Source organism: Corvus cornix, chromosome 1 (genome assembly GCF_000738735.6).
Source record: "Corvus cornix cornix isolate S_Up_H32 chromosome 1, ASM73873v5, whole genome shotgun sequence".
Taxonomy (NCBI): domain Eukaryota; kingdom Metazoa; phylum Chordata; class Aves; order Passeriformes; family Corvidae; genus Corvus; species Corvus cornix.
This window is the reverse complement of record NC_046332.1, coordinates 8,717,042-8,733,402: the sequence shown is the minus strand read 5'-3', so window position 1 is coordinate 8,733,402 and position 16,361 is coordinate 8,717,042. Positions and strand designations below refer to the sequence as shown.

The 16,361-nt window shown below is 39.5% G+C and overlaps 1 protein-coding gene across 7 annotated transcripts in view; it reads right to left on the bottom strand.

Annotated features, from left to right (window-relative positions):
• Positions 1-16,361, bottom strand: part of ROBO1 (roundabout guidance receptor 1) — a 698,238-nt gene that overhangs the window by 486,839 nt on the left and 195,038 nt on the right. For 2 of the 7 annotated variants that reach the window (XM_010399517.4, XM_010399511.4), the window contains exon 1: positions 10,010-10,434. The exons of 1 other annotated variant lie outside the window; for it this stretch is intronic. In XM_010399517.4, the coding sequence (XP_010397819.3) occupies positions 10,010-10,118 (109 nt within the window). In that variant the 5' untranslated portion in view covers positions 10,119-10,434. Of the gene's footprint in view, positions 1-10,009; positions 10,437-16,361 lie in introns of those variants that run through there. 4 more of the 7 variants (XM_010399510.4, XM_010399513.4, XM_010399516.4 and 1 more) reach the window with 3 other exon arrangements.

The window sequence follows — 16,361 nt, the reverse complement described above, 5'->3', positions numbered from 1 at the left end:
GGGACAAAGGCAAGATAGAGAGGGAGACCTCCACAAGCTAGCTCCTTTCAGCAAAGCCTGTTAGGGAGAAATTGCAAATAAAAATGGAGGGAAGAAAAGCAGGTCCGTTTTCTGGACTGCAATATGTCAGAGGAAGCATTCCACAGGGATGCTTCCACAGTTTGACAATTCAGCCCATTGGGCAGGCTGAAACTTAAAAAAACCTTGATAAAAGGCAGTATAATTGACAGTGGCAAACTGATTGATTCTGAACACATGTAAAAGAATAGCAAATAAATGTATTTGTAACAGCTACAGTTTTCAGCTCAAGTCATCACAGGCAGATGTTTCACACTAAGATTTACTAGACAGCATACCCAGGATTTAATTTGTGTATTTCAAGTATTTTTCACACTTATTACTCAAATATAGACTTTTAGTATGTTGTGACTGCTCAGTGCCTATCTCCACTCAAGTATGTGGTTTTGTTTTTATTTTATATGATACTCAGTCTTGAGTAAAAAGACACTGACTCACCAAAGACTCTTCAGGGCAAAAGCCATGTTACAAAAGATAAAAAGCATTTTGCCTTAGTCAGTTTGCATCACAGAAATGACATACAATGTACCAAGTAGCACTGGTGATGGCAAATAAATGATCTCATGCACTCTTTATTATCTAAGAAGCAATCCTGATTTTTAGAAATATATTGCTTGTAAACATAGACAATACACTTCTGGAGACTGCATATGTGTTGTAAAATCCATGTTCATTCATATCTGTATAGAGTTTCTTTAGGTAGCATGCAACTGAACTAACATACTGTTATGATCCAGTTTTAAAGTTCTTAGAAATGCCTCTGCCCGAATTAAGGTGCAAACGAGACCATATGCCAGTGACAATAGTATGGGTTTTATTTGATGGTAAACATTAGAGAAAGAAAGAAGTAGAAAATAGTTGGCAGGGGACAGAAGGAGTGACAGGGACAGAATAAGGAAAATATCACCACTCTGTGGATCCCAATGATATTCGTTGATCCTCTCCAGCTGGTGTTCTTGGTGGTGAAGGTCCCCCCAGAAGGCACAGAATTGGATGGGTTTATATGCTTAGGCTGGGTGGGCATGTCTGGCCATGTCCCCCTGGGGTGGGGGGGTCAGTCTCTCACAGCAGACTCTGGGTCTGTTGCATCACGTGCAGTCCTGTGGGGCCAAGCCTCTCATGTGGAAGTCCTGTGGATGTGCCCTGTGGGGTTGGGGGTTCCACAGCTGGGCCAGTTTGTGTAATGGAAGATGGCTGTTCAGTGCCTCTCACCAGAGGTTGCACCACGCACCCAAAACCTCCTCCTCCCCCCTCGGTTCAGGGAGAGTCTGTGTAAACCTGGCTTCTGTGAGCTGTGCTCTCCCCTCACCCCAAACTCAGCCTGGGATAGTTGCAGCTGGTGGCTTTGGCCTTTTGTGGATGCACACCTTTCCCTCAGCCTGAGATGATTGAACAATGCATTTCCCTTTATCTAATCAGCAGTGTGACTTTCAGTTCAAAGTCCCACTCTTCAGGGAAGCTTCTTTGGTTGTAGCTTCTTTATAAGGAGAAAAACTTCAAATCAATGTTTGAGGCATGAACTATTTTCAGTCTCTGACACATACTACAGGTTTTGGTTCCTATTTGGATGGCAAACTTTTAAATATAGTGAGAACAGTTGAAATACTTGTCATTTATTACTCACAAGAATGCAAATATGGGTAATTATACAAAGAACAGCCATTCCTTAATTGTTTGTGGAGGACCCCAGTTTAAATGGGTGTTTGCAGAAAACCAAGCAAGTCACATCACTGGTGGGGCCACTGAACAAGTATTTAGAAAATAAACTTAAGGTCACAAACCCTTCTTCAGTATTTGTGCCAAGTTGTTTGCCTTGAGCTTGCTCTCCTCTAGTTTTGGAATAGTGAAAGAAAGAAATGCAACGTTATCAACCACCTCCACTTTTGGAAGAGTCTGATTTGGTGATTTTTTAGTCTAACACAAAAATCCAAAGATTGCCCAGGAAAGATAAAGTACATATTACCCTGGAGATGCTCTATATAGAGAAAGCTTTGTGTTTATTATTTTGTTTCACTATTTTTCCTATGTGCATCCTTTTACAATGCAGAAATACCTCATGGCTGACACTGAGTTCTGTTTCTAAAAAAAAATGCATACACATTATCTAGACTTGACTGTGGTATCTTCATTAATCCCTCACAAAAAAATAAATAGTTCTATGAGTATTCTTATATTGCCATACAGAATTCTTTTCTTTCATCTGTTACAGCAGAGACACATTTATAACATCAGTAGTCCAGCATCATGTCATCATAAAGCAATAATTTCACTGGAGGGCAGACCTGAAGCAAGACATGATGAATCAGGCAACTGTTCATTTTTAAGAATGTCAAAGTGGCACATCAGAAAGATATTTGTTACCTATAAAAATAAAAAGAATTAGCAGCAAAATCTATACTTGTTTTCTGGAAGAACATGCTTATATAAATAATATAAGCAAAAAGGAAGGACTTTTTGTCAAGATGCCAATGTAGTCTGATGCCTGCCTCACTCTTGAAGCTTTCAGACAGGTATTGGCAACCATCATCATCTACAGAATCCATGTAAACAAAATAACTCCCCATAGACCCACTCATGGTCAACTCATGACATGGGAATCAAGACTTTTGTAAAAAAATACCCCAAAATTATAAGGAAATAATTGTATTTTGGATAAACTTCTCTCTCAGCCAAAACAAGTAAACCTAACCTCCCACCATGTTCTAACTTGATTTTTTTCAGTGGCAGCCAAATTTTCCAATATCTCAACCTCTAACCAAAAGTTTCCATCTTGCTGGAATTCTACAGGTACTTTGGAGAACCCCGTAAAGTAACCCTGATGTTACAGTCAAGACCCCAGTTCTTCAAGGGACAGGAAGTAGCATTCCAAGGATAGACCAGAACCTTGATCACAGCAGTACCAGGTTGCTTGTTTTCATGGGAATGCTGGCTGACCCAGGGCTCTCTGCCACATGGGTTGGCAACACTCACAAAAGGTACTGGAAGAGATGCAATAGATTAGAAAAGCTTGAAGAAGCTTAAAAAAATGTCAGCTGGGGAACCAGAAAATGGTGTGGTAGAGAAGAGGTCACAAAGGAAAGGGAGAAGGGAAATTAATGCATGAGGTGAAGGGATAAAGATACTTCCAGGTACATGCCCAGACAATACAGCATTGTTCTAGTTCCAGTTGCTATTCCCTTGGTGGGTATGGAGCAATTAAGAGGCTCCTTTCCTTTTTCTTGATGTGGGAAAGTAGGCTAAGAGTGAGATTCCAGATTCACATGAAGAGAGGACACGCCATCAAAAGGAAAGCATCCCTTGAAGAAAAAAAGGAAATAAGATAAAGTGCCATGATTCTGAAACACTTGGCCCCTACTCATAAGCAATGCACCTGTGCGTCCCATTGCAGGCCACTTCCTGGGCTTTCATCAGCAGTGGGACACAAAAGGTGTCCCAGTTACAGCTCTCGGCCCTGGAGGTGAGCAGTGACTGTTTCGATCTTCTGTGAGTTGGGAAAGAGCCTGAAAATGGAGGTGCTGAGTGCAAGTACAAGGCTTTAAGATTACCCTAAGAGGAAAAAGAGGGAGCTTCTCTTTTCTATTTCTTAAGACTTCTTAATCATGGTTTTAGATATTTGGAGTTAATAATAGTGCTCTTGGCAGGAAAGCCAAGAATTGGAGCACCATAATCTGCTTATCTAGGTACTGGGTGGTCCTCAAGTTCCTCTCTGAATACTTGCACCTCATGATTCCATATATCTCCAAGCAAAGAGCCGGAGAGAGATGAATTATTGGTGAACCTGACTATCTAAGTTAAGACTAAAGAAAGGAATGCGGTCTGGAGGATTTTAGTAGAGTTCATGTAGAGAATTGTGTTAACTCTTACATTGTCCTTAGATCACAGCTAAAATAAAGTGTTAAGAATAAAAAAGGATAAAGTTACTCTTGTAGGTGGTAGGAAATACATATAAAATTTTATGAGTCAACTACAAAGTGATTTAAAGTAAATTATCAGCAAATATGTTTAAAGGAGAACATACACAGGCTGGCTTTCAAAAATGGTACAGAAAGGTCCACAAAGGAAAATGGGCAATTATCTCTCAACATAACTAAATCATAAAAAGAACACCTTTTTTGCTGTTATTCAGGAATAAGAAATGAAAAATAAAGTTTCTAAAAATTTATAATCAAATAACTTTGCACAAAAATAGACTAAAGAGGAGAAATTATGTTTTCTTCTCTTCAAGTAAGAACTTCAAAATCATTCAAGGGACCTCTTGAAATTGTGGAGTGTCTTACAGAGATATAATCTCAGAGCAGCTTCACTGCCTATCTGTCATATGCTACACTGCACACTGAAATTCAATTCAATCCCAGACAAATTTATTAAAGGTGAAAAGTTCTGGGGCACTAAATATTCCAAATTTTAATTACTCCAAAATCTTTATGCTTTTAGGAATCAATGTCATCCACTTCGGTTTTAACTATAAAATCTCACTGAAGCAATTTTAAAATAAAATAATTCATTTTGTCCTTATAACTTAGATAAATTAAAGTTCCAAATAAATTTATTTCTTTACATAAGAGGTCATTTCCCAGATGCTACAGACAGCATGATGGAAGTGGGACATTCAGGTTAATACCACCGACTAAGCAGTTTGCATGAGAAACTGCAAATTAGTTAAATGTTAACTGCAGAAATAGTTTGTTTTATGCTCTTCCAGATTCTCTTTTCTCCTTCTTATCTTTCTTTTCCCTTTTCTTTACTTTCCTTTGGCCTTCAGCTATTTAACTGTCACCTATTTGTTTGCTTCCAATTCTCTCTTCTTTTTCTCCTGTTAAAAATATCTATTCTTCTTTTCTTAATGTCTATTTTCACCATTCCTTTAAGTTTCTTATCAGCCACATCTACTTAAGAAGAAAGGGTTCCAGTATCTAAGGGCAACTATCTTTTTTGTTCATAGTTCTTTTTAGATACTGAGTTACTTGACATTAAAATGACTGTGGTAAAACACTTTCCCCTGTTGTGTGAAGCAAGATTTCTTGTAAGAAATACAACTACCTGAAAGGAAAAAAAAAAAGGACTTTGAAAGTGGCCTCAAGGTTAGGAAAGGCTGGTTAAACCTTCCTGGTTACACTTTGACACCAAAGATCACTAAGTGGTTTTGATTTGCTGTTCTGTTTAAAGCTTCCAAAGAAGCCTCTAGTGCAAAATGATAATATTAATATGCAAACACGCAGTTAAATTATTTGGTACATGATAGGGTTAAATACTGTAATAAAGAGCAAATTTGAACATCAAAGACCACTCTAGCTGTCCAAGAAGAACAAATGTTTTACTCTCTTCTGTAAGATAAGGAACTTGCTGGTTTCCTTAAAAGAACACCTATTTTTAGCAATATGTCTTACAATTTTTTTCATCAAATCAAGATAATTTATCTTAGCAGAGAAATTAATCTCCTGTTGGTGATGTGCTTCCAGCAGGTATTTGTCTGGGAATCCCAGCAGTCACTGGCACATGGAGAGATGGGCGCACAGGTAGTGATGTCCCTGGGCAGTGTCACCTGAGACCTCCTAATCTGTTTCAGTACTGGCTTGATCCTTTTCTTTACAAGCACATTTTTACTTGAGGCAGCAACGTTACTGTTAAATCTGCTTTTTGTTTTAAAGGATCCAAACAGGTAAAGCCACATGTTGGAATCCTTTTCCGCTTTACCAAAACTTTTTGAAAGATATATTTATTTGACAGTTAAGTATAAACCATGGAATAACTTGCAATATTTAATCCAAATGCACTTCAACTTGTCTAAATCACACTGAGTCTGAGGAAACTTGGAAAGAAACAGCTAGATTTTGCTTTATGACAATTTTAGGACCATGTTGCTTTTTCCATAGAGGACAGGTAGAAATTATGAGTACCAAATACCATAAGAAATTCACAACCTATCAACCAATCAATGAACAGCAGTATGACACATTTAGCAAAAAAAAAAAAAAGTTAACAATTTCAGCATATTCTGTCTACCTGGGAAACACAGGACTGAGACTCACTGAGTAATGACTGATATGCTGCTGACAGGCTTTTAGCACCAACACAGAACATAGCTGAAGCTTTTAACAGAGTAAAGTAGATCTTTATGTGCCCACACGTACATATGTATGTATCTATATATATATATATCTATATATATCTATTTCAACAGACAAAGAATCAGCAAGAACAGGTTTCATTCTTCTTTACCAGTGATATATTCGTGGCATTCCTAATAATAATAATGGTTAAACAATGACGACAGTATTTGTTATTTCTAGTGCCAACTACAGTAAATAAGCCAATTATGCTGATCCTAAGTTCTTTGCCTGAAATGCAAAATGAATTGAACAATAGAAAGAATAGTTCTAATGCCTTGCATAATCTAAAAATGTCATAGCTCTGTTTCTACCAGAAATATGAAAGACACATATCTGCTGCAGCTGTTCACTCTGGGACAACTTTAAAGTCTGACCCTTACATATGACATCCAAAACCTGCCCAGAAATTTATGATTTTATTCCCTATAAAATGAAAAAGAATTTATTCACAGATTAAGAAATTTTGATTCAGTTTTCCTAAAAAGGAAGATTACACATAGTACAGGCAAAAATATGCAAAGTTATAAATGTCAGAAAATATGCTTGTACAGTCTTCAGTGTAAACATTATATGCAGTATATAGCAGTTAATAATAACCAAGGTATTGCTCTGTAATTCCATCTTCTGAGAGATAGTAGGACAGTCTTAATACTTTGCCATTTTGGTATCAAACAATGAAATTTCTTTGTATAATTTCCGGTGATCATAGGCATGTAAATCATAAAGTAAAGGCATTCAAAAAATAATTGTTGGATTTCTTAAACATGAAGTGAATACAAAAAAAGTAACAACATGTCAGAAGACATGTTAATGCACTGAACAAGCAATTAAGCAGTGTTATCTTTTATATATTTAAATAGTTTAATATTGCCTCCAAGATATGTGCTGTTCCCCCTTGTCCCCAACCCTACCCAAACACTGTTATAATGGAAAGTACAGATTCATATGGGAATAAATCCCCTTATTTTCCTTCTACACTATTTTTTGTTGCAGTTCTACTTGTCAGAAATCATAATTTCTTTCCATTCTCATGACTTCACTCATTTGAGCTGCGATGGAGCAGAACCAGGCTACAGATTTCCCAGTCCCAAGATCCCCTATGGAAAAGTAAAGAACAAAACTTCATCTGATGAGGTGTAAGCTCAGATAAAGCAAATGCCAGCCAAAAAAATGAAGTTTTGTTGTAGTCCTTGCTGGACCTTGAGAAGAATGACTAAAATTGGATCATGACAGTTTTTCTGGAAAACTTCTTATGCCCCTTAATATACCATGATCTTTTTTGAAGAAGCATCACAGAGAACCTAAAGAACTGCAAAGTTGTTCCGTCTTCTAAAAGATCGCTTGGAGCAAAAATATTTCAAAATCTCTCTATATTGTAAATACAGAATGCTTTTAAAGCATTGCTAAACTGCTGCATCTGAATGCTTTAGTGAAAATTTGTTGAATTTTTGCAGAAACCAGCAATATCCCGTTTCATTTAATGTCATATTTTTTGGTTTTGATTATGGAATTTAAGTGCAACCCAATTAAATAGAAACACATATTACACAATCACAAGCCTTTTCAGAATATTTTTCCATTAGAATTTTAACTATGATGTGCAAAAATGAACCAGCAAGAGAACATCTTCAAGTACTTTGTCAGCCAAGAGGCAAATATGCAGCATTAATAGCAATCAACAAGTAATCCATCAACTATGATTACACAACATTTTCTCTCTCAGAAATGGGCTCTCTACTGCTCAGAGTATCCAGCTCTGCATGATATCTGCATCCCACTACTAGAGAAATTTTGACATCATGAATAGCAAAGACAAATAGTGTACAATGAGTGGCATTCCTGTAAAATCTCTCTTGTTCTTAGTGAGACTGCTGCTAGAATTTAAATAAAAGAAACACTAAAGTCTACTCTAAACATCTTAATCAAGGAGAGCTGATTCAGGTTAATAACTTTTAACATGTTCAACAACTGATCTCTCTAAGGACTTAAGTAACACAATATCAAGGCACTATAACAACTAATTTGCAACCTATTTTTCCTTTAACCAAATATTAGCAATGTGCTAATGTGCTGGCTTGAGAGCACCCTGTTCTGAGAGAAGAAAGCAAGTAATTTGAATCAATAAGGTCTAATAGCTAATACAGGTGACATGATTAGTTACAAAACAATTTCCAAACAGGGGGTGGTCTTAAATTTCTGAATGTTTCCATAATTTACCTATCATGGCTAAATGCTATCCCAAGCTGATTAACTTTATTAATGCTTTTGTGAGACATTAATATCTATATCACCATCTATTTCAATTCTTCATAGAGAAAACATCAGAACGACTGCTCAGAATCGGAAATTTTCAAATATTTGAAAGCCAATTGATCAAAACTGAATATGCAGTATTTTTACCCTGGGAACTGGCTTTTTTCAGAAAAGATGCAGACTTCACACAGATAATTTTAGATGACCTTTTTACTGAGCCAGAAACATACTGTTGAAAAATTTCAATCAACATATTTCAGTTGTGCCTCAGTTTCCATGACCATTAAATTAAAGCGCTCTTTTATTCATAATTAGTTCATATGTTCAAATATTTATAAACTGTAAGCTGCTTTTTTTGTGTGTCACTTATGCACACATTCATGCCCTGGTAGTTTGGGCAGTGTGTGCTTTAGATGTAAAGTACCTGTAACTGGACAAGGCACTTCTCAGTTCCACTGAGTCCATCATGTCTTTCCTTAATGCTACTGATAAGGGGACTGAGAGAAGCAGCAGATTTATTGATGTGTATGTTTGTACTTTAGGAAAAAAATATTGCTCAAGCTGCAGATCAGCTTCCAGATAACAGGACTGACAAAATAATACTTATTCCAAGGATACCAACAGCCACCCCTCCAAGTTCTGGTTATTTTAAGGACTTTCATCACATAGGTTTTCCAAGCAACCACATCACATTTAGCTGAATTAAACAGAAAACCTTCATTCCATTTTCAATACTCCTTCTCTTTTTTTAGTAATCTAAGTGTTTCTAAAAAAAACCCCAAACAAACCCCAAACAAAACCACAGCAAAAAATTTACAGGCATAATGATAATATTATGCTGCCCATCATGGGCATTTTTGTTTATAAATAGCTGGACAGGAATAAGGAATAATGTCAGCGAGAACTGAGTTGCCCTTTAAATAGAAATAATCATCTGGTTATTTCAGTCAAGCAGCTGTGTATGCAGTAGGAAGTCTCACTCCCAAATATTATGATGACTCATCTACTTTCCTTTTCTAATAGTAAATGCTCTTTTCTCTTTTTAAGTGCAGCATTGATAAACCCTTCACAAGCTGCAATTCTACCTTACATCCCCTTATCTAAATCTGCAGATTTTAAAGTGCAGTTATGCATTTATATCCATAAAATTATCTACTATAATCACTGGTGTTACAAGGTTCTTTCACACAAACTGCAGACCTGTGAGATTTGCTGCCTTTATCAAAGCTAATATCTGAAATAGCATGCAAAATGCTAAGACTACAAATAGAAAAGGTACAGCCTGGACATCTCCCAAGTCCCTGGAAGGAGAGGAGTTAATCAGCACAGGCTGATTAATCGGAGAGCTTGCAGTGAGACACAGGACTGTACTGCAGATGTGTGGAGCACACTGAAGGTGTGGCCCGTGCTTTCCACATGCATATTTAAATACTTAAATTACATGGCCTTAAGGCTGCTATTAGAGAACAACCTCACGGAGAGGAAGAATTATACAGCGAAATGAGGCCTAACACATTTCTTCAAATAGAGAGCTGAGAAGAAGAGAAGGAAAAGCCCGGGTTACTCACGATTCTTTTCACCTCTCCACCTTGACCCCGCTTTTATTCTAGGTGCGACGTCCACGGCAGCAGTTATGTCTATTAGCCCAAGCAGCAGCAGCAGTGACAGCACAGCCATGCCAGGTAACAAAAAAAAAAATCACCTCTACCTGGAGTACTGCTAGAGATGAATTAGAGAAGACTTTCCTTAGTAATAAACAATTGGAGCTAACAGCACTTACTCAGCAGAGGCAGAGCGAGATGTAAAATACTATTCCTACTAGAAATGTTTATTAAAAATTTCCATTGCATCGCTTATTTCCTTTATCCAGGGAATGCAAAAACAGAAGAGTTGTAAAGGTTTCCCCTAACTAGGAGCCTCTGGCACTCAGACGCAGGAGAAGATGCAGTGGCAGCTTTCTCTGGTCCCTCAGAAGCCACCGGCTCCTCACCTGGCTCTGCCACCTCTCAGCCCTTCCCAGTGTTTATCAACATTCCCCACAGCACCCTAGCAGGGGACACAGCCAGGCTGAAAACTGAGTTTTTTCTCCCTCACTTCCATATTTCACTGCAGTTTCACAGAGCTGATGACACAGAACATTTTAATGTTGACACTCAAATCTCATTACGTTTATCAATGGGCACAGTTTGTCAAGCTTCCCCCCCTTACCCACAGAGGGGGGCAAAGGCAAAAAATAACATATCCAAGACAAAAAATAAATGCTTAAAAAAGAAACTTTTTTTCTAAGCTGTGCAGTAACTCTGTCTCTTATTCAGCACAAGTATCTTCTATTTCTAGGGAAAATAACACAAACAATGCCACCTCCCACACAGGTTTCTGTCAGCAGATGCTGCAAAAATGGAGCAGTTCATCGGCGGTAAGAGAAGCTCTGAGAAATTGTGTATAGAATCTGTGTTATCTAACAAACCTTCCCCCTGCAGCCCAGCAGCCTCGGGGCACCCAGCACCCAGTGCAAGCAGATTCCAGCGCTTGCAGCAGCGCTGTTGGCAGAGATTTAACCCTGGATCTGTCAGTACCAGGGAGCCAGATCACGAACTTCCCCATGGTCATTGAAACAGTCTCAAGGAAAAGCTGGAACACAAATTCTCTTCTACCCCTTTCACCACAATCATGAAATCATTCCACACAACTTGTGAAGACCCAGAAAAGCTTCATCCTGAGAGATCCTGAAAATCACTATAAGAAGACCAGAGGGCTTTCCGTTCATGGTGACAGAGGGCTTTAGTCTGCACAAAGTCTATATTTATATCCAATAAAAGTAAATGCAAAATTTCTAGTTCTTTAGCACCATAAGCATCAGACTCAGGAATACTTAAAATTGTTACTTATACAGTGAAACTTACTTTCTTCACAGAACAGCAATGAAATAGCATTCTCCAAGCTGATCTTCTGCCTCACACATTGCATGTTGTCTGTTGTGTATGGATATAACCGAGCTGCAGAATTGAGGGTTTTTTTTGAATAAAGTACTGGAGTAAATTTCTACATACAATTTCAATTACCAGGAAAGGGGAGACAAAGTAAGTTATTTCCATTTTAATAATGCATCTATTAATTTATAATGTTCACAAACACTGTTCTTTTTGAAATTTGAACTCAAAATGCTTAGTTCAATTGAAATACCACACAACAAGCAGTTAAGAGGTAACCACCTGAAGACACTAATTTCTATACATCCTCATGTCAGTGACAGGAACTTTCCAAAAGAAGGCAGTAAGAATTTTATCACCGAGAGCTGGTAGACCTCAGATGATCACAAGAAAGTTTCAATGGTTATTAAAGTAGTTATCCACAAACTCTTTAAAAGAGATGCTCTTTTTCTTTGGACCAGTTGGAGAAAATAGGAAGACAGATATGCCCTTATTTCAATTTGGGCGAGCTTCATTCCATACCAAAAGCAAAGTATTTATGGCATAGGATATAAAGAACCTGTGATCTGCCAAATCTCCTGCATGTTACGTATTATAAGCAGCCTTCAGTTTTGCTCTGACCCCAGCACCACTGGTGGCTGTTCCCTCTGGAGAGATGACCAGAAGGGGGTGATTTCCACATATGGACCCAGTACTGGGGGAGTCAACACATCCTTGTCTCAGCAGGATTTCCCAATGAAAAATTTTGGGTTTTTTGTGGTAATTTTATTTGACAGGAGTCACATCTATGGACTGAAAAACAATTGAGCATCACTCCTATACATGCTGTTGGGCCTTTGCTCCACAGCAAAAATAACTCCTGTGGTAACATATAGTGTGAAAAGAAATGGTTGGGGGGGTTCAGATTGTGTTTTTTTAAAACACTTTCTAAGTGCACATTTTTCACGAAGTGAACTCGTGCCAGTTCAGTCCATAGTCACTCTCTAAACATGAGTCACCATGTTGCTGGTTATGTAAGACACCTGAATGTACCCAATTGTTCACTGCACCAAAATACAGCAAAGGAAAAAAACCCCTCAGGTAATATAAGGCAGCCCTTTGGGAGCACATGAGCAGTAATGCAGAATGGTGTAGTTAATTGTGAACGCAGAAAAATTGACTTTTCAAAGGACAGCTGCAGTTTTGAGCACCGAAACCAAAAGGCTTTGCGATCTCACAGTTGATAGTGAACTGTTTGAAGGACAGAGGATAAAGCTTTTCAAAGAAAAAAGAAAAGCCAAAGCAAAGTATGAAATTCCAGAACGAAAAAAAATTAATCTGAGCTAAAAATTCGAGCTGCCTCCTAGAAGAATCCCCTGCCTTGTAGTTAGTACTTGTTATCCTTTATCTGGTCCCAGATCCAAACTTCACTGAGCCTTGTGCTGGGCAAAAGTAAACTGGTGCATCAAATTTGAATTTTGGCAGATGTTGGCTGAGCTCTCAAGCCACACAGTTGTTTTGTCTAACAGGGAATCCTATGTTACAGTGGGAAATCCTACACAGAGTTAATGGAAAATTTCAGAACTGTAGGCCAGATGGCTTTTTATCTTACAAGATTAATGGAAGGGTACTTTTATAGACACAAACACTTGCATGGACAATTTTGCACAGGTTGCCCCCATTTATCCTGTCACAGCAGAAGGAGCTGCTGCCTTCAGAAAAGCTACTCCATACCCTGAGGAGTGTGAAGGGATGCCCAAAGCAGTACCTCATGAGTGACCATTTTCATTCGCACAAAGAAATGCAGACAGGGAAAAGTCGTCACCAAAAGAGCTTTTCTATCACTCTGTCTAACACAGTGCCTCATGCACTGGTTAGCAGGGCAGTGGGCAATTACTGCCATCAAAGAAATGCCAGTCCACTGCCTTCCCCACTGGAGTAATAGCAAGTAAAACCAAACCAATTAAGCATTCAGAGGTGTGAAGCCAAATAAAAGGTGGCCTGCTCCTACATGATTCAGTATTTTATAGCTCATTTAACTACTTTCAGTTTCTGCTGTATAATTTCTGTTCATGTGAGTTCCTCAGCTATTTGAAGGCTTATTCAAAAGCAATATAATTAATTCTGGAATTAGCCATGTGGACAAATTTTTCAGAGATGCAGTGGACCACTTGAAGATGTTGCACCAAGACTTGATGCCTTCCTGACTTATATGCTACAGTTCAGTCAAAAGGACCTGAAGATAAAATTACATAATGAATTCATGGTCTGTGTTACGCTAGTTCTATCTATCTTCTATCTTTAATACACATCATTCTCTCAAATGATGTGTATTAAATGTTCAGATGTATTTAATTTCTTTTCTCCTCAGCTTTCATTATGTCCGAGACTTTTAATTTCTGGTTTAGTGTGCCATAGATAAAAGTCACTCGCAATTTACTGCACAGATCTTTCCTTGGATCAAGTAGCTTCCACAGAGCTTTTTATCCATAATAGGCAGAACTTTCTTTCTAAAGTTCTCTCTCCCTTCGTTAGAGACTTCACCTTCTTTTAACTGGTAGCAGAGCTCTACAGCATCTTGGCATGGGCTTCCAGGAAGGGTTTGAAACAACTTTCATCTGCATTCATTCACAAAGATATGATCAAAGCTACAGCCTCTCTCCCTGGAAGAGCAGCTATCCTTTGAACATCAGTTCCTCTTATGCACAGAGGTTCTTCTCCACTCCTCAAAGCCAAAGCCACTTCCTTGCACAGGGACGTCTCTGTCGCTTCTGAAGAACCTACCACTGACTGTGTTGGAAACTGATGACCTGGGAAAGCTTTTTTTGCCACAGAAGTCAGGTGCTGGTATAGGGCTAAGGAGGACAGACTGACAAGGAAGACCCTGGCTAGGCACCATGCCATGGGCTCATGAGTCATCCTCTCCTCAAAGTCACACAAGGACTGCCTCAGCCTGTGAGTAAGGGCAGCTCTTGCTCCCTCCCCTTCTTATCATGGCAGGGTAATGAGCTGCCCTTTCGAGTCCTTGATTCTAAGGCATCTTTATCAAATTTGCAAAACAAAGCAGGTCTCTATTTCTGCAGTATGAGCTCTACTTAAATAGCTGCCACATACAGTTCTTACACTGCCTTTGATGCACTTCTGCAACAGCCTCCCCTTTTAAAAGAAAAACTCAATCCGGGCGCCCTCAGGGAGCCTCTGCAAGGCAGCCATACAGAGACTTTGGGGCATGACAGGACAACAGTCACAGAACTCATTAAAGCTAAACATTACCCAAGTTTTATTTTACAAGCTTTATAACTCTAAAAACTCCAGGGAGATCAACTCAGATGCAGAAATGTTTGCCATGAAAACACTGTAGTGCTGTGAAGTGAAGGACACACACACATAATTCAGCAGTGTGTGTGTGGAACAGACCCACACACCATTGTACCCCTGCAGTCTTGGGGAAACACTCAAGTTCCCAGATCAGCTTGGCAAAATTTTTTGTGGTTCTGATTGTAATACAGATCTAATTAATATATTAATGGAACAAAGATCCTGAATCTGACTGGGTTTTTTAACCTTTCAAATGCATAAAATTGAAATAACTTGCCAAATTCACCATTCTAACATACCTGTTATTTTTTTCTGTTTAATTATAGAACAGCAACAGTGCACTCAGCACTGTATAATCATATAAACTAACATTACCTCTCCTCTAAAGACTTCATGGTCCAGCACGACCGAGTCTTAAAAGTCATCACTTCTCTGAGGGCATATGTTTGTTCCACTTTGCCTGCAGCTGGTGCATGGCAAGGGACGTGGTACACCCACTCAGTGCCATGTTCTCTAGCCCAGGTGTTCTTGAAATGAGTCCCATTGTCAGATTCAATTCTCTCAGGGGTGCCATGCCTCCAAAGGACTTGCTTTTCCAGGCCCAGGATGGTGTTCTGGGCAGTAGCATGAGGCACAGGGTAGGTCTCCAGCCACCCAGTGGTGGCTTCTACCATTGTGAGCACACAGCGCTTGCTTTGGTGGGTTTGAGGCAGTGTGATGTAATCAACCTGCCAGGCCTCCCCATACTTGTATTTGGGCCATCGCCCACCGTACCACAGGGGCTTCACCCGCTTGGCCTGCTTGATCGCAGCGCATGTCTCACAATCATGGATAACCTGGGAGATACTGTCCATGGTTAGATCCACCCCTCAATCTCGTGCCCACTTATAGGTGGCATCTCTGCCCTGATGGCCTAAGGCATCATGGGCCCATCGAGCTAGAAACAACTCTCCCTTGTGCTGCCAATCCAAATCTATCTGGGACACCTCTATCTTCACAGCCTGATCAACCCGTTTGTTGTTTCAGTGTTCCTCATCAGCCCGACTCTTGGGGACGTGAGCATCTACATGATGGACCTTCACGGATAGCTTCTCTACCCGAGTGGCAATGTCTTTCCACTCCTCAGCAGCCCAGATTGGTTTTCCCTTACGCTGCCAGTTGGCCTTTTTCCACCCTTCCAGCCACCCCCACAGAGCATTGCCTACCATCTACAAATCGGTGTAGAGCTTTGGCCACTTCTCTCTCTCAGCAATGTCTAGAGCCAACCGGATGCGTTTGAGTTCAGCAAGTTGGCTTGATCCACCTTCTCCTTCAGTAGCTGCTGTGACCTGTCGTATGGGGTTCCATACGGCTGCTTTCCACTTTCGTTTCATCCCTACGATGTGACAAGAACCATCGGTGAAAAGAGCATAGCGTGTTTCTTCTGATGGCAGTTGGTTGTACGGTGGAGCTTCCTCAGCGCGTGTCACTTGTTCTTGTTCCTCTTCATCAGTGAGACCAAAGCTTCCACCTTCAGGCCAATTAGTGATTATTTCTAAGATCCCAGGGCAATTCGGGCTTCCAATACAGGTGTGTTGTGTTATGAGGGCAATCCACTTGCTCCATGTGGCATTGGTGGCAGTGGTAGAGGGAACCTTTGCTTTGAACATCCACCCCAGCACCGGTAGTTGGGGTGCCAGGAGGAGTTGTGCTT